The sequence below is a fragment of the Schistocerca americana genome, chromosome 10 (genome assembly GCF_021461395.2).
Source record: "Schistocerca americana isolate TAMUIC-IGC-003095 chromosome 10, iqSchAmer2.1, whole genome shotgun sequence".
Lineage (NCBI taxonomy): Eukaryota > Metazoa > Arthropoda > Insecta > Orthoptera > Acrididae > Schistocerca > Schistocerca americana.
This window is the reverse complement of record NC_060128.1, coordinates 103,938,172-103,965,150: the sequence shown is the minus strand read 5'-3', so window position 1 is coordinate 103,965,150 and position 26,979 is coordinate 103,938,172. Positions and strand designations below refer to the sequence as shown.

Sequence of the window (26,979 nt, the reverse complement as noted above, 5' to 3'; positions counted from 1 at the left end):
TATGAGGTAAAGTGTGTTGTTGTTGTTTTTGTTGTTGTTGTTGTTGTTGTTGTTGTCTTCAGTCCTGAGAGTGGTTTGATGCAGCTCTCCATGCTACTCTATCCTGTGCAAGCTTCTTCATCTCCCAGTACCTACTGCAACCTACATCCTTCTGAATCTGCTTAGTGTATTCATCTCTTCGTCTCCCTGTACGATTTTTACCCTCCACGCTGCCCTCCAATACTAAATTGGTAATCCCTTGATGCCTCAGAACATGTCCTACCAACTGGTCCCTTCTTCTAGTCAAGTTGTGCGACAAACTTCTCTTCTCCCCAATCCTATTCAACACCTCCTCATTAGTTATGTGATCTACCCATCTAATCTTCAGCATTCTTCTGTAGCACCACATTTCGAAATCTTCTATTCTCTTCTTGTCTAAACTATTTATCGTCCATGTTTCACTTCCGTACATGGCTACTCTCCATACAAATACTTTCAGAAACGACTTCGTGACACTTAAATCTATACTCGATGTTAACAAATTTCTCTTCTTCAGAAACGCTTTCCTTGCCATTGCCAGTCTACATTTTATATCCTCTCTACTTTGACCATCATCAGTTATTTTTCTCCCCAAATAGCAAAACTCCTTTACTACTTTAAGTGTCTCATTTCCTAATCTAATTCCCTCAGCATCACCTGATTTAATTCGACTACATTCCATTATCCTCGTTTTGCTTTTGTTGATGTTCATCTTATATCCTCCTTTCAAGACACTGTCCATTCCGTTCAACTGCTCTTCCAAGTCCTTGGCTGTCTCTGTCAGAATTGCAATGTTACCAGCGAATCTCGAAGTTTTTATTTCCTCTCTGTGGATTTTAATACCTACTCCGTATGTTTTTTTGTTTCCTTTACTGCTTGCTCAATATACAGATTGAATAACAACGGGGAGAGGCTACAACCCTGTCTCACTCCCTTCCCAACCACTGCTTCCCTTTCATGCCCCTCGACTCTTATAACTGCCATCTGTTTTCTGTACAAATTGTGAATAGCCTTTCGCTCCCTTTATTTTACCCCTGCCACCTTCAGAATTTGAAAGAGAATATTCCAGTCAACATTGTCAAAAGCTTTCTCTAAGCCTACAAATGCTAGAAACGTAGGTTTGCCTTTCCTTAATCTAGCTTCTATGATAAGTTGTAGGGTCAGTATTGCCTCACGTGTTCCGATATTTCTACGGAATCCTAACTGATCTTCCCCGAGGTCAGCTTCTACCAGTTTTTCCATTCGTCTGTAAGAATTCGCGTTAGTATTTTGCAGCCGTGACGTATTAAACTGATAGTTCGGTAATTTTCACATCTGTCAACACCAGCTTTCTTTGGGATTGGAATTATTATATTCTTCTTGAAGTCTGAGGGTATTTCGCCTGTCTCATACATCTTGCTCACCAGATGGTAGAGTTTTGTCAGGGCTGTCTCTCCCAAGGCCGTCAGTAGTTCTAAAGTCAAGTGTTATCGTCCATAAATACGAAGTCTGGGCCCACCCCACAACAGTGGCACATGCGGTACTAAAATCTCCTCACAATACCTGACAGGAGTTAAACATTGCTGATTCACCTTTATAGTTTCATGATGAGGTGTTCCGTCGTGCCCTTATGGCCGAATAACAGTCCTCTCTTTTTGATATTGCACGTGGTTGGACTTGGTCTTGTCTTCAGGATATTGTTTCATTCGCTAGAAATTGTTACCACATCCGAGAAATGGAACAGTTCACATTCAGCCTTCGGGCCACATCTGTTAGCAACTGTCCTGCTTTCATTCTCCTTATGACCCTGCATTACAGAGAGTCTGGTAGGTGTCTTCTTTGTGCCATACTGCACCATCTGTGATGTATACGCAACAATTGTGGATTTGTGACTACCCGGGAATGCTATCCCTTTTGATAGGTGCTCTAATGTTATCGTTGATGTGGTTGTCCATTGACCGGAATGCCATCTTCGGTGCAGAACACGATTGTATGGACATCTGTTGGCATTTTGTGTGATTATATGCCGTGAATTAGACACAACACAGGGAAATAGCGAGTTGTTGCTTTAATTTTGGACATCAGTGTACATTTTTCTGGACCCCTCTGTATTATCTTGAATATTGCAACACTATCAACTTGATGTTTCCATATCAGTTTATTATGTATTGCAAATAGAGCTTGTGTTGTCCACCTTGCATGGTGTTCATTTGATCCTCCAAGCTGAAAGTGCATTACTTTGGTTTCTGAGAGGTTAACCATTAAATTTTCACTTTCAAAATGGCATTCTGCATTCTCTATAAATATTTACACTTCCTTATGAAGATTACCGGGATTTTTTGCCTCTCAAAGATGAGATGTACTGTTCGTATACACGGTGAGGAAAGATTCGTGATCTTCAGTACATCAAAGGTCACTTACATATCTTATAAAAGAAAATTGTCCCAAAATGAGTCCTGTGACACACTAGATTTTATGATTTTTATTTTGGACCTTTTCAGTTCTATGATGATCCCATTGTTGCACAAGATTTGAAGGTGATGTTGCTGGTTTGTTAAATATAGCTGTAGTAATGTCGTAAGCTTTCCATTGACAGCGTCATTTGAAAGTTTTGACAGCATTGTACCTCTGTATACTCTGTCAAAAGCATTTGAAAGTCTGTAAATAAGGACGTTGTATTCTATGAAATTTTCATTATTCTTACAATGTCATTGGATCTCCAAACATCACTTCCAGTGTTACATTTAATTAGACAAAAAAAGGAAGGCCCAATTCATTTTATTTTGCAGATGCAGATTTTACAGCTGAGGACATGAATGCTGTACATGGACTTCTGAATCTGCAGTCGAAGAATACATCACCGGTGTTGACGACTGAGCACGTGCCCTCTGCAAGTGGATTAGACGTGGAATGCCCCATCCTGGATAGCCAAGTTCCAAGTGTCGGAGCCACTGTCGATGTCACGACAGGGTCTTCACCAGTGAAGGACATCAAACCATCAAAGGTCTGCTCTCCAAAATCTGAAAACTCTGTATGTGTTTTAATACTTGTGGCCCGAGTGCTTGTTGATTTTACTGCATGGCTTTCAACTTTGAACACAGCAAGTTTTTGTGTATAATGTAGAAGCAGGCATTCCAGTTGTTTAACACTTCATTTACACCTATATGAAATGTTCTATACAACTCATGAACAGAGACGGGAAAATTTTGTGACAACAATAACACAAAATACGCGATTTTAAGTGGAAATAACATGAAATTGGCAATTTTTATGAGATCGCGATATTTTTAACTTTGCCATATAGAAATGATATTTACCTCAGGACTGTAGTTTACTAATGTTTCTAACTGATGGTTATTGAATGATAAATCAGCAATTTGACTTATCTTCTGAAGGCTTAGTTTCATACATAACCTTCATTTCCTGCATGACATTCTCTGATGAAAATAGTACCTCAATTTGCAAAAATAATATGGAATTGTGCAAAAAAACCATGAATTCTGGAAAAACAGTATTGAATTTGGGATACGCCGAATGTTGTGAAAAGGAAAATTGAATCTGGGGAAAAAAGTAATGTTGAATTCAGCAAAAAACTTAAATCAAATTTTCTAAAAAAAGAAACCACTAAATTGACAAGTAACACCCAACTAAGGAGAAGGGAACATTAAATTTGGGGGGGAAAAGCACTAAATTTGGAAAAAATAAGGCAAACACTGAATTTTACAAAGAATGTGTCCAATTTGACAAATAAATAGTAATGAAATTGAGGTAAGTATTAACTAATTTGAAAAAAAAGAGAAAGATTTGGCCATAAAATAAAGATCTCTTCCTGTCCCTATTCATGAGTTAAATTAGTTCTCAAGAAATTGCAATGAGCTTCAGTGTTTAGTCGTGTCAACATGGTCTCAATAACATAATTGGTTATCTCTCTTGTTTGCCAATTACATATTTCAGTATCGTAGAATAATACAATTGCCTGCTTAAAATAGGAGAAAGGAAATAACATGTAAAATATTTGTGTGACCCGTAGCTAGATACTGTGTGTTAGAGACGTATATCACGTAGTACTCTCGCATGGCTAAGAGCGTATACAAAAATGTTGCTTAGTGTAAAAGTCCTGTGTCTGTTATGGGAGGGGACTTTTCTGTTAACTAATGAGGATTAATCCCCATCATGTTCAATTCTATTGTGAAGTAAATTGTGCAACATCATTATAGATGTCTTCACAAATTGCATTATGACCAAGTAGACAATAAAGTGCTTTGAGAGCTGTACTGCCTATGTTCAAAAACAACATAACAGGAGGTATAAATATCAAAAATATATTGCAGTAATGAACATACTGTAACATTTATAATTCACATGTGAACCACAGAGAAGAAAACACTGGAAAAGTAGCATTTGAGTGAGCTACAAAGTCACTTACGTTATAGCAAGGTGTGCCTTGCTGTTTTCAGTGGAACCTGCTCTACGTTTTTGTACAGTGGCTCTGCAGATTGTTTATTTTCGAGGGAGTTGCGGATAGTTGAAGTAATTCACCTTTTGAAGCAAACAGGGTCGTGTCGAATCTTGGATATTGCAGTGGATTTAGGGACACAGCTCATGAAATAAGACCTAATTGTTTCTGCTCTTTCACTTACACTTGGAAAAAGCACATACCTGTTTGACTCTTCTTCGCCTCCAGTATTTCTGTGCACTGCCAATATGGGACTGCAAGTACTAAGGAACTCTTACATGTATTAATGCTTGATTACACCACAACCATGTTTGTTAAACAGTTGTGGAAGACTCTCCATTCTGTACCCACAACTGAAGTACCAGAAGTGGTTGGGTGTTGCCAAGGTTTTGTGTCTCGTTTTGAAAAATAGACTCAACAGTAAATTTGGCAAAGAGGTTCTGATTATTGATTGTTTAATTCGTAGTTAGGCATTGTTTGATGAAACAGGGGGAATTGGTCATCAAATGAAAATTGTGGAGAAGTATGTAAATTTTATGGTGAAAATCACTAGCTGCTCAAAGGGTTCCTGAAAGTTACGGAAGAGGGTATGGCGACATACCTTGTAACAATACAGTTAAATAGCTTAGTTGAAGTTTTCTTCAGGTTTTATTTGCAATTTGTGAGGAAATTTATCTTTTCTTGAAATGAAAGGGAAGTGACGTATAATCTGGAAGATGTTCAGACCCAGCTAAACCACAAGGAAGCTCACAGAAAAATATATTTGTCTAGTTCTGTACCATAACCATTAACTTGTGATTGGGATTAGACCTTTTAATGGTACTCCAACTGCACTTCTGGGTAAAATACTTCTCATTATGAGAGATTTGTCGTATGATGAGAGTGATATAATTTTTGCAGTGGAATACTTAGCTTTGAACTGTTGAATCTCCTCCACCAATAAAGTCTGTTAAGGGGATGTGTATTGCAGATTTACCTGGATTTCGCACATGATGAAAACTTTGATGTTAAAATAATATTTTCCAACACACTGATGAAACCTTTTTAACAGCAGATCTATTTACTGTAAGCAATTTCAAAGATGTTCACACATGAACTATCTTCTACCAAAGCAACAACTGTTATAGACTTCGCATCGTTACATTGGCCAAACTGCAACTGACTTAAAGTGCTTTGCACTGCTCAGTATATATACCCTATCTTAACTATGTATGTTCTTTAGCCTATTGCCGAAAACAATCAAATTTACTGATTTATAATGAAAAGTTAATGATTTACAACAAACTGTTAGTACAGTATTAAAGACAATAAATGATGACTCATTCCGAACACATTTCTAGATATTGTTCTTTTGACTTTTGTGTGGAAATTTGATTATGAAGTTAAAACAACAATGTCTATCATAAAGTCATTAATTACATCTTGATTTCACTTGGGATTTTATTTCTAACATTAATTAAGGTACAGTAGAAACTGCCAAAATGGAATTTCAGGTTAAAGTTCTGTATGATAATTTTGTATTATCAAAATGACTGAAAATCAATAGTATTTGCATCAGAATGTTCAAAATTTGCCAGTGAAAAGGTTAATTTCAACTGATCTAATTAGTTTTTTGTTACTGATGTGATACATAAAGTGTGTAAGTCATGTTAAATACATCAGTAGACTGATAAATGCTCCAAAAACCTGTTTTTAGGAAGATTGAAAGTCATAAATTTTGCTAAGTAATTATTGGTTTAATTACAACATATATGTTTCTCCTAAAATTTCTATGGGAATGTAATAATGCAATCATGAAAATGAAATTATAAACTTTTCTGAAATTTACAACAGTATGTTAAGTCAAAATATCAGGTTTTCTAATGAATTATAACTTTCTGTTTATTACTGTGAAATGATCTGAAATAATGTTATTGATGTTATTCAGTATGTAAATGAACCACACAGTTAAATTTGCTGATGATAACACTGCCCGAAAATGGCTTGGCAGCATCCGATAATTGAGGAAAGTGATAATGATAATTCAGATGTAGATTGTAATTTTGTTCATGAAAGTGATCAAGGTGCAGAAAATGAAATGAGTCATGAGTAGCGAAAATATTATTATTCATGTCAGAAATGAGAGTATGCTCACAAACACTAATGGAGATTCTTGGGCAATTAGTGTGGATTGTTCTGGTTCCTCTTCCAATGAATCGCCACCTTGCACCTGAAAAATGTTCTCAACCAAAATTCTGTATCAAATCTCACAATATAATTCTGCATCTGCCTGGTGTCTGTGGGGAGGCCAGAAGTACTAACACCATTGCCAGAAACCTGGATACTACTCATTTATGGCGATTGCGCGATTTGACAAAAGAGCACAAATGCTTACATAATCACGTAAAGCCTCTTTAGAAAAGTCACCCAAATACTACAAGAAACGTAAGAGGATTTAGACATTGTTGGGTATTTTGCACATTTCCGGCATTCTTCGTGGAGGCAGCCACTTTCTTACAACTGAACATGATATTTCAGCTGAATATGTGTCAGTCACAGCATGGTGAGGTGGCAGTGCATAATCTTCCAGGCTTGTAAATTTTGTGCACGTATCACAATCATAATAAGAGATATCCCCAGTCACTGTGCTGTGTTTCACAATTCCACATTCGAAGGGACTGCTGCTGTCACTCGTCGATGTGCCATGTCTAGTTATTATGGTGGTGGTACCAATTCGGAGTTTGTGCAGTGTGTTAGTAAATTGTTAACAAGCAGTTTACACCCAACTTTTCTGTCTCGCATGAATATTACTGCCAGGTTCCCAGTTGAAATATTGTTAACAGATGTAAACTGTTGCTAGTGCAAATCTTAAACAGAGTATACAGTATGATAAGAAAATTTTGAGATCCACAATCCACTAGATACTTGATGTGCAACTGATGAGACCCTATTTCTTCACCTGATATTTTGGTCACCTTCAGAATGAGTAGACTGTCCGTTTGCTCACTTGGAAGTTGGTCCTAATATGTATGGCCAAAATGTGAAGGAACAGGATTTCAGAAGACATATGCTCGAAATCTAGTGGACCGATGTTGTGTTGCGAAAACTTGAAGGTGTACTTAGAGATCAGTTTCGCTTCCTATTTATTGATTATCAAATTTTTGTGTGGTAAGAAAATAATCTTTTTTTGAGCTTGATAAGGCTCGGCAAGTGGTTATTGCTGCCTTCGTTGCAATTGAGCTGAAGTCCCAATAGTTACTTGTAAGGCCCAGCTGTTGATGATGCTTTTGACACTTAAATTATTACCTTGTTCTAGGTTTTAATTGTGAGGAATATTGGTACAGACCAGGATGGTACGGGCAGGTATCTAAAACTTGCCAATACTTACGTACCATTTAAAATGGAACCATATGACGGTGGCAAGTTCGTGGTGATACAGCCGCCCAGAGCATCACAGGTATTTTGTCAGAGATGACAGCTGATTGGGTGCTGGGTCTTAAAGCTGTATAAAGGAACTTATGGCAACTAACGATCAGCTCTCACACTCAACAGTCCTGTGCATACTATTTACTGCTTTTGGGCAGATGTCATGTTTCTGAAGGTCTAACACATTTTTTTCTGCTTACTCACATATTATAGGTTGACAGTGTATTTTTGCATCATTCTTGCCAGAAAAACAGCTTTTGCTTTTATAAGAATACCATCTTCCTTTGCATTTTACTCACCATAGTGCCTTAGATTTTAGTGTGCGTATCTATCTGGAAACTTTGTAGTCAAGGCACATAGCGCTCGGTTAGAGATGATGCTGGTATGGTCAAATGGGCATGCAGTTGAAGTTGTTTTATACAACCTTATTCCTGCTTCTGTGCGAGAGTTAGGATACAATTTTGTTTGTGTGTGTGTGTGTGTGTGTGTGTGTGTGTGTGTGTGTGTGTGTGTGTGTGTGTCGAGAGAGAGAGAGAGAGAGAGAGAGAGAGAGAGAGAGAGAGAGAGAGAGAGAGAGACTGCAATATTTATCACTAGACTTTGCTTTCCTGTATGATCTCTTTTTCAGAGTTCCATCTAATGCTTGTCACTTTTGAATGCATATCCTGCAGTATGGATGTGGTAAATATGCTAAGTGAGTCTAAGCTGAAGTTGTGCTTGGGTGTTTATGCATTTTGGTCGTAATGAACAGTATATTCTTATTCTACATGCCTGTTTTGCACTAGTTAGTAGTGTGCACATACATTGTGAGGGGGATGCATACCAAAGTCAGTCGAGCAATTAGCTTGCATATTTGAAAGAGATTTTTTCATTTATAATAATGAGGAACTGGATTATAATACTAGGATAAATACCACTGATGATTTACAGACATTTGTTGGTCGTAATACTGCTGCTGCTAATCAAACATAATAATAATAATAATAATAATAATAACAGAACAACGATTAGCTGATCAGATCCGTGTAATAATAAAAAATAACAGGATACCCCAGTCAGAATTAGAAAACATCAAACAACAAGTACAACAAATACTGGAACAAAATAATGTGCAATCAGAAGAAGAAGAAAATACAGTAATGGACTCAAACATCCCAGAGCAAACACACAAAGAACAACATGCACCAATTAAACAATCAGAGGAAAACGAAATCTTAAGACAGCCACCAGAACAAGCACAAATAGAACACGAAGTGACACAGATGTTAGATATAGAAGAAAAATTTCAGCTAACATATATAGAATACAAAGACACAAATACAGACATTAGACCATTCTTGCGTAGACCACCAAATAACCCACAAGTCGAAACAACAATAAAAACTATCAACACAATCATACACAACAAAATAAATGAAAACACAACTATGGAAGAGTTACAACTACTGGTTTATATAGGAGCACTCACTACACTAAATATACACACTAGGCAGAGATCAGAACCACCCAACACACAGAAGAAATTCACAAAACCAGCATGGCAACACAGGCTACAGATCAAAATAGAAAAACTGAGAAAAGACATCGGACAGCTAACACAATTTATAAGAATCTCGGAAAAAAAACGAAAAAAGTTAGGTAAAATCTCACAACAAGAAGCGACAGAGCAATTAGACGAAAAGAAGCAGAAATTACAAGCATTAGCCAAACGACTCAGAAGATACAAAAAAAGTGAAAATAGAAGGAAACAAAACCAAACATTCAACACAAACCAAAAGAAATTTTACCAGACAATAGATAACACACACATTAAAATGAACAATCCACCAAACATAACAGACATGGAACACTTCTGGAGCAACATACGGTCAAACCCGGTACAACATAACAGGCATGCACGGTGGATACAAGCAGAAACAGACACATACAAGATGATACCACAAATGCCTGAAGTGATAATTTTGCAACATGAAGTCACCCAAGCAATTAATTCTACTCACAATTGGAAAGCCCCTGGAAATGACAAAATAGCAAATTTCTGGTTAAAGAAGTTCACCTCAACACATTCACATCTAACTAAATTATTTAACAGTTACATTGCAGACCCATACACATTCCCTGATACACTTACACACGGAATAACATATCTGGAACCTAAAGATCAAGCAGACACAGCGAACCCAGCTAAATATCGCCCCATAATATGCCTACCGACAATATACAAAATATTAACTTCAGTCATTAAACAGAAATTAATGACACATACAACACAAAACAAAATTATAAATGAAGAACAAAAAGGCTGTTGCAAAGGAGCACGAGGATGTAAAGAGCAACTGATAATAGATGCATAGGTGACATATCAAGCTAAAACTAAACAAAGGTCGCTACACTACGCATACATTGATTACCAAAAAGCTTTTGATAGTGTACCCCACTCATGGTTACTACAAATATTGGAAATATACAAAGTAGATCCTAAATTGATACAGTTCCTAAACATAGTAATGAAAAATTGGAAAACCACACTTAATATCCAAACAAATTCAAATAATATCACATCACAGCCAATACAGATTAAGTGTGGAATATACCAAGGAGACTCATTAAGTCCTTTCTGGTTCTGCCTTGCTCTGAACCCACTATCCAACATGCTAAATAATACAAATTATGGATACAATATTACTGGAACATACCCACACAAAATCACACATTTGCTATACATGGATGATCTAAAACTACTGGCAGCAACAAATCAACAACTCAACCAATTACTAAAGATAACAGAAGTATTCAGCAATGATATAAATATGGCTTCTGGAACAGACAAATGTAAGAAAAATAGCATAGTCAAGTGAAAACACACTAAACAAGAAGATTACATATTGGATAACCACAGCGACTGCATAGAAGCGATGGAAAAAACGGATGCCTATAAATATCTAGGATACAGACAAAAAATAGGAATAGATAACACAAATATCAAAGAAGAACTAAAAGAAAAATATAGACAAAGACTAACAAAAATACTGAAAACAGAATTGACAGCAAGAAACAAGACAAAAGCTATAAATACCTATGCCATACCAATATTGACCTACTCATTTGGAGTAGTGAAATGGAGTAACACAGACCTAGAAGCACTCAATACACTTACACGATCACAATGCCACAAATATAGAATACATCACATACATTCAGCAACAGAAAGATTCACATTAAGCAGAAAGGAAGGAGGAAGGGGATTTATCGACATAAAAAACCTACATTATGGACAGGTAGACAATTTAAGAAAATTCTTTCTAGAACGAGCAGAAACTAGCAAAATACACAAGGCAATCACTCATATAAATACATCGGCTACACCACTGCAATTTCATAACCACTTCTACAACCCTTTAGATCACATAACATCAACAGACATGAAGAAAGTAAATTGGAAAAAGAAAACACTACATGGCAAGCACCCGTATCATCTAACACAGCCACACATCGATCAAGACGCATCCAACACATGGCTAAGAAAAGGCAATATATACAGTGAGACAGAAGGATTCATGATTGCAATACAGGATCAAACAATAAACACTAGGTATTACAGCAAGCATATTATTAAAGATCCCAATACCACAATGGATAAATGCAGACTTTGTAAACAACAAATAGAAACAGTAGATCACATCACAAGCGGATGTACAGTACTAGCAAATACAGAATGCCCCAGAAGACATGACAATGTCGCAAAAATAATACATCAACAGCTTGCCTTACAACATAAACTTTTTAAACAACACGTTCCTACATACAAGTATACACCACAAAATGTACTGGAGAATGATGAATACAAATTATACTGGAACAGAACCATTATAACAGATAAAACAACGCCACATAACAAACCTGACATCATACTCACCAATAAAAAGAAGAAATCAACACAACTAATCGAAATATCCATACCCAATACAACAAATATACAAAAGAAAACAGGAGAAAAAATTGAAAAATACATCCAACTGGCTGAGGAAGTCAAAGACATGTGGCATCAGGATAAAGTTGACATCATACCAATTATACTATCAACTACAGGAGTCATACCACACAATATCCACCAGTACATCAATGCAATACAGCTACATCCAAACATATATATACAGCTACAGAAATCCGTAATTATTGATACATGTTCAATTACCCGAAAGTTCCTAAATGCAATATAACACATACCGTACAGTTAAAAGGAAGTGACGCTTGATCAAGGTCCGCGTCACTCCATTTTTAACCGGACTTAACGTCTGAGAAAGTGAAGACAATAATAATAATAATAATAATATTGCCTGATGGGGTTTTGTCTCAGGATCTTGATGTTCAAAGATGTATCTGATGTTTTGCTAGTCATTGTGCTAGCAAAATGTCAGAAAAACTATGAAATGAACATTGTCCAAAGACCAAGAGACAGAAGCAGTCAGCATGTAAACAAGTGGCCAAGATAGGCTCAACAATTTTGCAGTAATAGTAGTGAACAATAACAACAGCAGTCCGCAATGAAATTTTCACTCTACAGTGCAGTGTGCGCTGATATGAAAATTCCGGGCAGATTAAAACTGTGCCAGACCGATACTCAAATTCGGGACCTTTGCATTTGTGGACAAGTGCCCTACCAACTGAGCTACCTAAGAATGACTAACAACCAGGTGGAGGTAAAACTGCGAGGATGACAGGTTGCGAGTCGTTCTCGGGTAGCTCAGTTGGTAGAACACTTGCCTGCGAAAGGCAAAGGTCCCGATTTAGAGTCTCAGTCCGGCACACAATTTTAGTGTACCAACTAATTTACAAACTAAAAACAGTTATAGTTTTAAGATAGTAAAAATAGCATTACTATGTTGTAGGTAATTAGTGCAGCCTGAGCAAAAGCCTCTTAACTCGACAGTGTTGCACTCTGTAATGCCAGTGTTGTTTAATAATGAAAATCCCATCAGTGTTTACCAACTTTTGATTTTGAAGTGTAAGTGATCACAGAGCAGTGGTACACGTACCAAGTGTCATTCGGTTTTCCAGCCTTCCAGATACTCAGGCTTCACAGTGCTGCTACTTTAGGATGTGGCAGCTGACTATTACGACTTTTGACTTGGATCGTATGATGTGTGTATGTGTGTTCTAGGAGTCAGTGAGCCACACACTTGGCCAGCAGCAGCCACTGCCTCTAACATCTCCGGGACAAAACTTCGACGCCCAGTCACAAACTAGGGTTGTTGTGCAAAGGTCATCTGTGCCACCTTTCCCCAGCAAAACACCGTTCCATGTTCAGGTTAGCATTGACTCTCAACTCTGTGCCAAATAGCTGTTGCTTCACTAAGTGTTTCCGTCTCCTCTTGTGCTTAACCTCAAATGCACGTACAGGAATGACTGTCCATTCCCTACAATATTCTTCTGCTTTGTGTGCCGCAGTGCTGGAAACGCACTAAACTGAATGACAGACAATCCAACTAATCATTACCTTCAGTTGACTCCTTTCTCTATAGGCTATTTTCAAACCATTAACAAAGTTGTCTGGTGGAAACTGCACTGTAACAAATAATGGCTTTATTCCCTCTGTGTTCTTGCACCCAAATATTCTTAGCTGCATGTATAGGATATCAACAACTTTCTTAGTACTGAAGTGTGGCTCAATTTAAAATAATGAAAGGTGTGAAGTTAACTTCCCACTGTATAGTTGTGTTGAACAGTTGTCAGGCACATTGACAAGACTTCCCAGCACTGCAGCCCAACTGGTGTGCATGGGTGCATGGGGGTAGGTATGTGTGCGTGAGTGCGTGCGTCCGTTTACACATTAGAATACATTTCTGAACAGATCTTGAGAGGAGAGGAAGTGGCTTACCGAACAAAAAATATATGGGGTGAGGCTAAAAGACATTAACATTAAATGGATGTTTAATTATGTGAAATTACAAACAATGCATTTGGTTACTGTGTTTTAACTTGGCACACATCTTATTCAGTAAAATAATAGAGTAAAATGAAGAACAAACCGCCTTCAGTCACAAGTTGCGTTTATTTACTGCACTATGCATTTCGAGCCCTGGAGGCTGATCTTCAGGTGCTTTTTAGTGATTTACATCAGGTTTTTTTAGTTGTTTGCAGTTTAACATTGTATGATGTCTGCTTCTGTTATGCAGTTGGTATACACAATACACATCTTTAATTTTGCAGTACATACTGGGATATATACATATCATGTCCATTATAATTATCCGGGCTGTTATGCCGTGGTCGGTTGATGAATTCTGTGTCAATTCCCAACGTTTCGTGTCCGATTGCGGGAGACATCTTCAAGGGGGTCCGTAGCTTGATGGAAGGTCCAACACACCCACTGTCTCGCTACTGAGCCAGTGGGTGTGTTGGACCTTCCATCGAGTTACGGACCCCCTTGAAGATGTCTCTCGCAGTTGGAGACGAAACGTTGGGAATTGACACAGAATTCATCAACCGACCACGGCATAACAGCACGGATAATTGTAATGGACATGATATTTTCGGCCGTTAAAGTCTACATTTTTTATGTATACATAGTCACACCCCAGTATGTACTGCGAAATTAAAGATGTGTATTGTGTATACCAACTGCACAACAGAAGCAGACATCATACAATGTTAAACTGCATAGTGCAGTAAATAAATGCAACTTATGACTGAAGGCGGTTTGTTCTTCATTTTACGAAAGTAAACAGTCACTGGACGAAACACTGAAAAACAATAGATAAAATTAAGTAAAATAATAGTCTGTGCACAGTTAATTTTGAGGCCCACTGGGCCATTTTGGCAGAGGTAGAAGTGATGACCTCAGTGATGCGGTGCTGCAGGTTGCTAGGTGGTCAGTTCTAGGTTTGCTGGCGTAGACACGCCCCCTGACCAAAAATCACATAGCATCAGGTCAGGAAAATGTGCCAGCCGTGGTAGAGGACCACATTCACCAATCTAACATTTACCAAACGTTTCATGCTGGTAATCCCGAACCGTCTGACTGTATCGGGCAGTGGTGCCTTTGTCCTCTTAAGTATCCTCGCTGGAGAATGGGAACTGATGCATTCTTCCCTGTGAATGTACTGAGTGTGGGAAGGTAATTCTCTCCCCTGACAGTCTGCCCTTCAAAAAAGGAGAATGAAGTCACTCCATATTTGCTCACTACACACCAGGTGTTTACCTCAGGGGAATCCTGCACATGCTCTCGAACTTCCAGGGTGTGTGTGGCTGCCCGGGTGACACAGTAGTGCATGTTCACATGACCACTGGTGTGGACTGTTGTTTCATCAGAAACCATGAACAGAATATCAGGCTTCATGTGCACAGTTTCCAATATAATTTGTGGAGCACTCGCACATACTTGCTTGTTCGCTTTTGTGAGCTGCTGCACAATCTGCAAGTGGTATGGCTTCATTCCTAAATCATTGTGCAAAATTCTAACCACTGACCTTTGAGAAATTCCAGACTCAAGAGAAAGTCTGCGCGAGGACGTAGGTGGGCTGGCTACAGTCGTTCCTTGGACAACGATGATGATCTTTTCTGTTCAGACAGATCTCTTTCTACCACTGTTTCCCTTGCAGCAGTCTTGAATGGACCCATCTTTACAAGCTTCTCGTAGATCCTACCAATTGTGAGGCACAATGGTACATCCCGTCCTGTCCAGGCCTTGAATTATTCCTCTTCAATCCCTGGGGACTGAAAGACTTCCATCCAGGCAGCAATATTCTTTCGTTCCCCAACAGAGTATCAGGACACCATGGTTTAATCTGCAGGGGAAAAAAAAAAAAAACAAAAGAGAGAGCACCCACTTAATGTTAACATACTTTCGCCTCACTCTGTATGGTGCTATTTCAAATAGACATACTGCTGCTCATGTCTTCGTAACAAAGTTACAAGGAAGGCCATCATACTGGTTAATGTCTCCATGCTAGCTGAACATCATTTGCTTGATACGCTTTTGTTTTGCTTCTTGGGACCGTCAAGATAAATTGGCCACCCTGCATGGGTTGAAAGCTTTAGGTTGATAACTGTATAACTGAAAGTAGTGTGAATAAAAACCTGGTGCTGAATGCAATGTGGGGGACACTGCAAGACGAAAGATGTCTCAACTGCACAGCATTAGCTTGACAATTGGCCGTTGAAAAATTACAAGTATTTCAAACATCGCCTGCAATTACTGTGAAGCTTTCAGGATGTGAATCTCACAGGTGTGGCATTCTACTGTTAAGACAACCACTGGTTTTGTCTTGATTGGGACATTCAGCCTGCAGTTAGAATACGTAAGGAATGTAACCACTGTTACCTGGAATGGTCAATAATATGCAGTGCTGAAAGACACTTAAGTATCAAATAAACACAGTTTAGCCGCCCATGTTTGGTAGCTACAAGAGAGCCCCTTTATCTCACACTGCCTGATGACTTCACAAAACACTAACATATTTGTGTGCATTTTTTCTGTTGTCAACTCTTGTCGTCATCCTATCTTTGTTTTTCTGCATGATTCCTCCTTTTTGTTATACTTTTACGACACTAAACAACATTAACAGTTTGGGTAATGGAGTTCAGTGTAAGTACAAAATTACTTTTTTTTATTAAAATGAGAAAATGGAGAATCAGTAAAGAAAAGGAAATAAAGCAGGGATAAACTGTATATACTGTGTATACAAACATATGCCAATGACCGTAGGGCTCACTGAAATAATAACAAACATTCCAAAAGATGCATGAAGTTGTAAACAGTTTCCCTATTTTGCTCTCCTGTCATCTCTATTCCCAGTCTCATCTGTTTCTAACACTGTTTGTGCAACATGTAATTGTGTGCTTGATTCCTTATTCACCCAAATCACCCAAATTCCTGCTCTTTTAATTTTTTTAATTTTTCTCTTTCTTCGGTTCAGGTTTCTTCTAAGATTTTAAGTTCTCTCTCTCTCTCTCTCTCTCTCTCTCTCTCTCTCTCTTCAAATCTCAAGCCATGTCCATGCTGGGACTGGAAACATGTTTTTGTTGCAAACTTGTTTATTGCACTGTTTTTAACAAGTTTGAAACATCTTTTCTCGTTAAAGGTATCCGTGCACATTGGAAGGAAACATTTCTTGCAGTGTGCTTGCATTGTCTGCATCTTTCTCATTAGTGTGTCTGGACCAATTGCTGCTCTGTCTGGTGTCGAGGAAAGTATATTGATACGTGGCACTGCACTGTTAATCCTCAAAAAAAAATTAAACACATGTAGAGAGAGAGATTAGCTCTCATTCTTGGACTGCAATGTAACGTAGACTGACTGTGGAAGAAAACACAAAGAAGTGAACTGTCAAAATGTTAGAAGAGATATGCAAACTGTTCCATGAAAGCGAGCTTAGAATTTCTGGAACCAACTAAGTGATAAATCTAGTACTATACTGAAACCTCCTATGTATCTCGCCTGCAGGGATTGTGAAAACAAGATTAAACTTGTGATCTGGTGTTGATTGATTAATGGTGGTGTTCGGAGTGTTCTTCTGAGCTGTTTTCATTTGTGCAAAATGCCCAGCATCTGAAGAAGATGGCTGGGTCACTTGTCGAAATATTGTGCATAAATGGAATTGGTGACTCAGCAGAAAACTTGGGATCGCACCATTGAGATTAGACTGATTACTGCGTGTGTAGAGGTGTTTAAGCAATCACTCTTCCCGCATTCCACAAGAGCATGGAATAGGAAAAAACCCTCAAGAACTGGTACAATTGGATGTACCATTTGCCATGCACTTCAATGGTTTGTTGAGAGTTGTTGTAGATGAAGCTTTCTGTAGCTTTACTAGAATGTATCCTCAGATTCAAAATTCTGATAAATACTATAGAACCATGTATTTCAAAAACACACAGTTAAAGAAAGCAGTTCCAGTAAACTGAAGAATTGCGCTCTCTCTCTCTCTCTCTCTCTCTCTCTCTCTCTCTCTCTCTCTCTTAATGAAATTAAAGTCAAAGCCTCGCATTTTTATTTCACATATCATAGCGAGCCATATATGACATAACACCTAAATATGTGGAGCTACTGAATAATTTGCGACCAAACCTGCATCCTGATGCAGCAACTGCTGGTATTGAATACAGTAGCTGTTCTTTCCAAAGAGTCCTGTTTTAATTTACATTCTAGTTACTGGAACTTGTGACATTCCATAGGCATTCGTCTGCCTCATATAAAGTAACAGCAATTCCAAACATGTGGCTTCGTCCACTGCATTTCAGTATCGGCGAACAATACAAGCAAACGCATATATGCATATGACCGAAACATATACAGACACTAGTGCTGTGCAGTGGTAAGATGCAGTAATGCTGGCAGGAAATGTTTCCTTTAATCTGGACCATCACTGCTCGGACAGCTATTTCCACCTTTTGAAATGGGTTTGCAGCATGTTGCAAACAAGGGTCAGATGTAGTTGCCAGAATCATTGTTTGAAATGTGTTACAAACATCAGTGTGGACGTGGCTTCACAGAGATGTATAGTACTATTACAAGGTATCAAATTGTATACTTGAATTTAGTCTTTGGTACAGTCTCCTTTCTTATACTTCACTGAATTATCCAGGTACCAGTTGTGCAATATTGTCATCCTACTTAAGATTCCCCAATCCCACCACATGGCCCTTCCTGTTCTTTTTTCACTTTGTCTGTTGCCTATCGGGGGAACTTGTCCTCAGGAAGTCCATTAATGTACAGGATGGTCCGAAAGTGTGGAAACACTCTTCTAAACCAAAAGGAGGTGAATATACAGAATTTTAAAGTCTATTAGTATCAGATGGGGGGAGGGGGGGACCGTGAGGGGGAAAGGGGCCACCATTTTGGCAGCTACCACCTTTTATACAATCTCTGTTAGTCCATTATGGCCAGGTGACATCGGCTGGTATGTACTTTCCAGTTCAATAAACTTCACCAACAGCCGTACAGTTTAAGATATTTTATTTTATTTCAAAAGTAATCAGTTTGGCAATTAATTTAGCCATTTTCAGGCCCCATACGCTTCGTCCAAATCAATCAGCTTATCGTGTAGTGCCATAAAACTGGTTATCATGAATCCCAATCATTGTTCAGCTGGTTCATATGAAAACTTGACAGCAACTTTGAGTTGCTATCATGCTATCATATGAACCAGGTGCACGACGATTGGGATTCACGATACCCAGTTTTATGGTGCCATACGATAAGCTTGCTGATTTGAAAAAAGTGCATGGGGTTGAAGATGGCAAAATGAATTGCCGAAACTGGTTGCTTTCGAAATAAAATATCTTAAAGTGTACGGCTGTTGGTAAAGTTTATTGAACTGAAAAGTTTGTATACAATTCGTTGTTTTCAAATGACAAGGGGGTCATGTGACATAACTTACAGGCAGAAATTTACATTGGAAAAAATTACAGTGCCTTTCTTTTGAGCTTAGGTTTATTAATTCTGCACTTACGTCACATGTTCTAACAAGACACATGCTGAAGATAACACACAAAGGCTACAGGATATGTTCAGTGGGTATCCTGGAGCGTTGTAAGATTACGGTTATCTGCATCATTCATTCCTCGTAGACTTTAACTAACACGTGTACCAAAATTCTCATTATTGACATATAGCTGATCTCAGTTTGCTGCAAGATGCACAGAGTACAGGACTTCAGACCCATACTGAAAGATACCACTAAACTGTCTGATTTTGCTTTGTTTGTAGCTGTTTTCAATTGTCCAGTTCTCTATTTATGTTCAAAAGCCAGGTTCCCAAAACTTTTAGAAATTTAACCATTCCACTGTTGGTATGGATGGCTTCATTTGAAATCCTCTGTTCTAACAGGGATGCTTCTCTCTCTCTCTCTCTCTCTCTCTCTCTCTCTCTCTCTCTCTCTCTTTCTCTCTTTGTTCATGGGACTAGTAGATGTACTGATAATAGCTTCAAAAAGTTATCCCCCAACAGATAACATAGTGACATAGCTACCAGAGGGCCATCTGCGTCTACCCTTTAATGAGGGAATACTCAGCCATAAGGCTCAGTGTGGTGCAAAAATGTGAAGCAAGCAGGTAACCATATTACAGACACACATTCATAATTCCTACAGCCAACTGAACAAGTTTGAAACGGGTCAAATTGTCGCCGGCCTTCAGAGTGGCATTCAAAGAATTGTCACGCACGTTGGACGTGCTGCGCCAGTTGTGCAACGATGCTGGTATCAATGGTCACGTGAACATTGGCTTACCTGCAGATGATGATCTGGATGTCCACACAGCACAGACATCTACCAGGATCGTCATATTGTAAGGGTATCAGTGGCAGATTGTTCAGCTGTCACAGCACGGATAAGATGGCTTTTGAGCCCAGACATGTCAAACACACACTGTTGCAAAAGCCGTTAATAGCAGTAGAACTGCAGGCATGCAAGCCCCTAGCCAGTCTTCCACTCGAGCCACACCATCGACCTGCACAGCTCGTATGCTGCCCTCAGAGGAAAACTTGGAAGATGGAATGGTGCGTCACAGTCTTCAGCAAGGAAAGCCTATTCTGCTTGCACGCAAGTGACGGCCGTTTGAGCACTGTCTCATAGAGTACATTCATCACACACACACTGGCACCATCCCAGGCCTTTGTGTGGTTTGTGACCAGCTACAGCTCACGTTTACCACTGGTAAACGTGAGCTGTATGGGCACTTGCCGGTGCTCGATATGTGCAGAATGTTGTTGGACTCGTTTTTTTGCTGTTCTTGTATGATGTATTGTTCCAGAAGGATAATGCTTTCCCACACATGCCCATGAAACTCCACATTCTCTGCAAGATGTGCAGCAACTTCCCTGGCAGCCAGCATAATCTCTGGGTCTGTCCCCAATTGAGGGGTATGATGGGTGAGAAGTGACTCGTGTGACTTGTCAACCAACTCTTACAGAACCTGGCCAGCAGGTGTGACACCATGTCTCCCAGGATTTATTCACCATCTGTATGATCGAGTGGATGGTAGGGTCAGCACCTGCATTGCCACCTGTGCACATACTAACATGGGTGTTTCAGCTTGGGTCAGTAACTGGTACCGTGGAACCGCTTGTGCTATTGTTCTGTAAATGTAAGCATTTCATGTACTCATAAGCACTGTTGCAACAATAAATCTTGAGTAAATTGGATATCTCTAAAAGGGTATACAATGTGATTTTAAGTATTTTTTATTTTTAAAGTTTTATTATTCTGCAACGTTTATCCACATACTTCTCATAAAATTTTAATACAGGCGCTATAGACTTTATTGTAGTGCACACCAAAGACCTTGTTGTAGTGCACCTACACCAACACATCATCATCACTGTTTATTTAATGTTATTCTCTATCTGTTTTGTGTGCCACATCATACCCTTTCCATTTGAAAAAAATGTGTTGCACTCAAGATGGCAGCTTTCAAAATGGTGGCCCAGTTAGTAACATAGCCTCACAGATTTTACCATCTCGTACTACTTGACTTCAAATTTCTGTTTTTACTATCCTGTTTTTGTTTCAGAAGATGGTTCCACACTTACATTCATCCTGTTCACAGGGTGAACCAGAACTCCGCTAACATACTTTCAGAGGTTGTAGTATGGACAAAAAGAAGAGAAAAATGTCTAGTAAATGTTGGCTTTAAAATGCATACCTTAAGGGCTGTTGGGCACTTGTTCAGTAGAAGAGATCCACTACACAGTAGCAAAGATGAATAAATGCTCATTGATCTTAAGGTATGCATTTTGCAGCCCATGTTTACTACACATTTTTCCTTGTTTTAGCCCATCCTACAGCATCTATCTCTGAAAAGTTTTCTGTGGAGTTGTGATTCACCTGTATATTAGTGGGACCCAAGTTAGTGTAACAGACATGATATCCATTGTGGTACATAGATTTCTAGTTTAGGTATTGTGTTCACACTGACTTAACACTGCAATTTTGACCAAACAGGTAAATATTGGCAAGAACAACATGTTCATGTGCAATGTGGAGACTGGTGAAATCCGCCCTCTGGGCCAAACGGAGGACAGCTCCTCTGCGAGCCGGCAGGCCGGTTCGCTCTCCCACTTTGCTGCAACCGCTCGGCAGCCACAGCCACAGCAGCAGCAACAGAAACTCGGCTGGCACGCTGCCACACACGTACACACAGGGCCGCCCAGCCAGAAGGTGGTAAAGTTGCTGGGGGAGTTCATTCTGCCAAAGATCGACGTCGCAAAGCAGCCTGCTGACGCCAAAAAAGTAATGACATATTATTGCACTTACGTACTGTGTGGCACTGGCGAGAGGCTAACTGTGTTGTTTTACACCGAGCTCTAAATAGTGTTTAACGTCCCACATCGTCACACAGGGTGGTTATAATAAAACTTTTGCTACTCGAGCCGATGTAGACGGCGAAACTATTTACTGTACGGGTGCTCAACTTTATAGAAATGACGTTCAGACTGTGCGCTGCAGGATTTGCGTCGCTAGTAATATTAGTCTCACAACTTGCCGCCAGGTACCATTATTGGTAGGACGATGTAAGGTCGAAACGAGAGCATAGGGGTGCACTGCAGTTGCACAGGGGTCTGGACAAGATGGACAGGGCTTTACTTGCAAAGCTGTTTTATCACAACAACTGCAATAGTGCAGTACCGGGTGATCAAAAAGTCGGTATAAATTTGAAAACTTAATAAACCACGGAATAGTGTAGATAGAGAGGTAAAAATTGACGCACATGCTTCGAATGACATGGGGTTTTATTAGGGAAAAAAAAAAAAAACCCCTCATATTGCTAAATGCGTGAAAGATATCTTGCGCGCATCGTTTGGTGGTGATCGTGTGCTCAGCCGCCACTTTCGTCATGCTTGGCCTCCCAGGTCCCCAGACGTCAGTCCGTGTGATTATTGGCTTTGGGGTTACCTGAAGTCGCAAGTGTATTGTGATCGACCGACATCTCTAGGGATGCTGAAAGACAACATCCGACGCCAATGCCTCACCGTAACTCCGGACATGCTTTACAGTGCTGTTCACAACATTATTCCTCGACTACAGTTATTGTTGAGGAATGATTGTGGACATATTGAGCATTTCCTGTAAAGAACATCATCTTTGCTTTGTCTTACTTTGTTATGCCAATTATTGCTATTCTGATCAGATGAAGCGCCATCTGTTGGACATTTTTTGAACGTTTGTGTTTTTTTGGTTCTAATAAAACCCCATGTCATTCCAAGCATGTGTGTCAATTTGTACCGTTCTATCTACATTATTCCGTGATTTATTCAGTTTTCAAATTTATACTGACTTTTTGATCACCCGGTATATGAAGAGGTGCTCTTTCTGCAGCAGGATTGAAGGTCGGCAGTTTGAATGCTCTCGGGAGAAGCTGACAGCCAGTTGTGCCACAATTATTGAGAATGCTGGACGCAATGTGCAATCAACGAGCAGTGCAAAAGCTGTGTCGCACAGCTGAACATTCCACGATCCATCATTTGAAAAGTGCTACGAACAATTGTGTAATAGTATCCTTAGCAGCCTCTCACGTAGAAACTAAAATGTGCTTCATTCGAGGCTTTATTTGTTATTTCTGTGCCACCTGTCCTCAAAGATGTTTTCCACGAAATCTCATTGTCGTAAGATTGCTCATTTTTATTGGAGCCCTCTCAAGTAGCGAAAGTTTAATTATAACCACCCTGTATTATTGCAGTTACATGGTATGTTATTTCACCCTGAGATCTACAAAATATTTAACATCCTAGATAATATCTTCTTTGAACATCTGGTTTTGTGACTTTTTTTTGGAGGAGGGGGGGGGGGGGGATGGAAAGGAAAGAGGATTATCGTATATTGTGATTTAAAGGGTGCACCACATTGTGTGTACATGATGATTCATAAGTACTTCCAGGTTTTCAGAAGCTGACTGTGTGAAAACAAAAAGACATACAGAAATATATGCACATCAGTGGATAGAGATTCTTTCAACGTCCTTGACCCACATGGTTGGTGTTCAGTATGGACATCATTTGTGAGGTGACAAACTTCAGTCGCTGAACTCTTGCCATATGTGTCGAGGTCGATATCGACGATTGTGTTTATTACACTTCCTTGCAAATATTTCAGATTAAGTTGCAATGGTGTCAGGAACACCTAAACTTTGACATAACCCCATAACAAGAAATCACACGGAGTTATGTAATGTAACTGTGTGGAACACTGAAGAAGAGAAGAATTGCAAAGGGAAGCTTGTGTAATCCAATGCTGAGGCACAGTCAGTCATTGATATAATCGTGACCATGGGGTGGAGCACCACCGTGTTACAAAATGGAGCCTCCACTGTCTTGCTGTGATATTGGCATAGGATTTCCTGGTGCGCAAAAGCGATCGCAGTTTTCTCTGCAAAGAAAAATGGCCTGTAGACTTTGAAGGATGACGTGGCACAAAAGCCATTAACTTTAAGTGAATCACGAATTTGTTACAGAATTTCATATGAATGGTGAATTTCCAAACAAGCATATTATAACAGTTCACCTTTCCACACACAAAATGTGTTTTTGTAACTGAAAACTAACTTCTGTGAGAAACCACCTTCCTCCAGTAGCAGCTGCAAGTCATAATCAAAGTCAGAATGAAGCTCATTGTCCCGAGTAGCCAGTGCATGTAACATCTGAATCTGGAACAGTTCTGCACGCAAATATTGCGGTACCTACAGTTCGCTGCTTGCATGTATCGTCATATCTTTGGGCTCCTGGCAAATGATTCCTGTCCGGATCCCACTTTCTCTGTTGAAAGTCTTAGCTGGTCTGTTTTCCGCACACCACATAAGCGGCCACTCTCACGGAATGTGTTGTACTGACAGTGGATTGTTTTGTCTGTTGCAGCTTTTACCTTGTATTTGATAAGGCATTGTCACTGGAATGTCACAATTGACTCACCGTCAGAAATTAGAGGACACAAAATAGACACACCATTCCCATAATATGCTGCATTCTGAAACGCCTGGCTCCTAGTGGTGTAGTCTGCAACTACACCATGATGTGTAATATAAATCAAAACTTGGAGAGATAATCTATCTGCTGATTGGAGTGTGTTTTCTGTCAGTCATTTTCTGAAACTATGGAAGTATTTATGAATAAGCCTGTACACCATTCGGAAACACTGCACATGCAGAAGTGAACTGTTCTTGTAATACTGCTTTACCTTAGACATAAGCGTATAGAGTTATTACAAATCATCAGATTGTTTCATACAGCTGTATTTTCACCAAAACTTAACATAAATGAAGCCTACCTCCTCCTCAGTGAGAGCTGTTCAAAGGTTTTATATGGATTGTAGGTGTAGCCTACTAGATATGTACGGGGTGTATACGTCCCAAGACAACCGGGAATATCTAGGAACTTTTTTCATCCAGGAGAAAACTTGTAAAAACGGGGAATTTTTTAGAATTCCAAGAATTTTTAATTGTTTTGGTTTTCAGTTAATTTTTTGTACTGTATTTACTCGAATCTAAGCCGCACTTTTTTTCCAGTTTTTGTAATCCAAAAAACTGCCTGCGGCTTAGAATCGAGTGCAGAGTAAGCGGAAGTTCTGTAAAATGTTGGTAGGTGCCGCCACAATTAACTTCTGCCATTGAATATATGTAGTGCTACACAGGCATACTTTGCAGGCACAAAGATAAATACTGGCGCCAAAACCTCTGCGTCAGTAAATAAATTAAGGTGGAAGAAGAGTTTTTTTCTCTGCTCCGAGTTTCCACCACTGCATTTTCATACATTATCCAACGAAGTAAATACAAATTCCGTATTGTTCATCTAAGAATGTAGCAGCCTTTCAATGTACTACGAAAATCTGACTGGTAAGACTGTTTGGGATGTTTATCAATATGGCCAACTTTACGTTCTGAATTTTTTCCCACTTGCGACAAGAGATGGTTGCTAATAGGAACTTTTATGAATTGTGAATCACATGCAGTATTCTCTTCACCATAAGAATAACACGAATATAAACATTTTGCCGTGTATTTGTTCGTGTTTGCTGCTATCTCCTTTAGATCCTGTCTGCCTAATAAACTACGAAACTAGAGTGAGACAACAGCAAATGCGGGAGAATATACATATCATGCCATATTTATATTCATATTATTCTTACGCCATATGGTGATACAGTCAGAAATGAAGCACGACAACTGACTAGATTTTTAAATCTAAGATGACTAATTTCTGTGCAGAATGTAATGTACTAAGGAGACGACTGCAAAGATTTTCAAATGAAGAAAAATTTTCGCTAAATTCTCCTTCACAACATCTTCTATCACACGCAGTCTATTATTTGGTTCTTGTTGATTATTGTCAAATAAAGCAGCAGTGTAAGTAACAACAAATAGCAGTCTCTTGCCAATGTTTTGCTAATGAGACGATTCCTCTTTTTTTTTTACGCAATAATCGATTCAAACCAGACGAAGCACGTGAAAAATGAACGGTACCCATATAAATACGGACGGAGTGCCTGACGCATAGCAATGGCTACCTGGTAATGCTTAACTACTAAGCTTACGACTCGAACCAAACTACTGTAGCTGTATCGTCATTCATTCGACCTAAATTGTGTCTCGTATTACAATGGACCACCTTTGTTTAGATTTGGAGGTGCGGCCTAAAACTTTTCTTTCCCCTTGAATTTCGAGTCTCAAATTTCAGGTGCGGCTTAGATTCGGGAAATTTTTTTTTTTTCCTTGATTTCGAGTTTCATTTCTCAGGTGCGGCTTAGATTCGAGAAAATACGGTAATTTTGACTAGTAAGAACTGAATACTATGACAAAAGAATATTATTGTATCCCGCCACTGCAGAACAATACTGTGCGTCAAAGGCTTTAGGACGAAGACTGTGCAATTCTTCATAACAACAAACTGCTTCCAATGAGTGTGACGTCACAACGGTTCACATTAGGTTCATTTGAACAGTTGTCAGCGGGTTCATGCGCATGCGCAGTTGAGTCATGTGTGGCTGTTAGCTGTATCAGCAGTAACAACAAGCAGCCAGATGCTATCCAGAAACATTTTTCTGGTGTGCCCAAGCTGCCAGACTCACGCATGTGCAGAGCAGTCTTAGTAGCAGTGGGGTGGGAATAGCCTCTATGTGACCAGTTTTTACTTT

At 39.2% G+C, this 26,979-nt stretch overlaps 1 protein-coding gene across 6 annotated transcripts in view; it reads left to right on the top strand.

Moving 5' to 3' along the window:
* LOC124552514 (lysine-specific demethylase 4C-like) overlaps positions 1–26,979 on the top strand; it is a 362,897-nt gene that overhangs the window by 69,847 nt on the left and 266,071 nt on the right. For 4 of the 6 annotated variants that reach the window (XM_047126804.1, XM_047126805.1, XM_047126807.1 and 1 more), the window contains exons 12-15: positions 2,787–3,001; positions 7,749–7,889; positions 13,020–13,166; positions 21,802–22,089. In XM_047126804.1, coding sequence (XP_046982760.1) covers positions 2,787–3,001; positions 7,749–7,889; positions 13,020–13,166; positions 21,802–22,089 — 791 coding nt within the window. The remainder of the gene's footprint in view (positions 1–2,786; positions 3,002–7,748; positions 7,890–13,019; positions 13,167–21,801; positions 22,090–26,979) is intronic. The other 2 variants (XM_047126806.1, XM_047126808.1) reach the window with 2 other exon arrangements.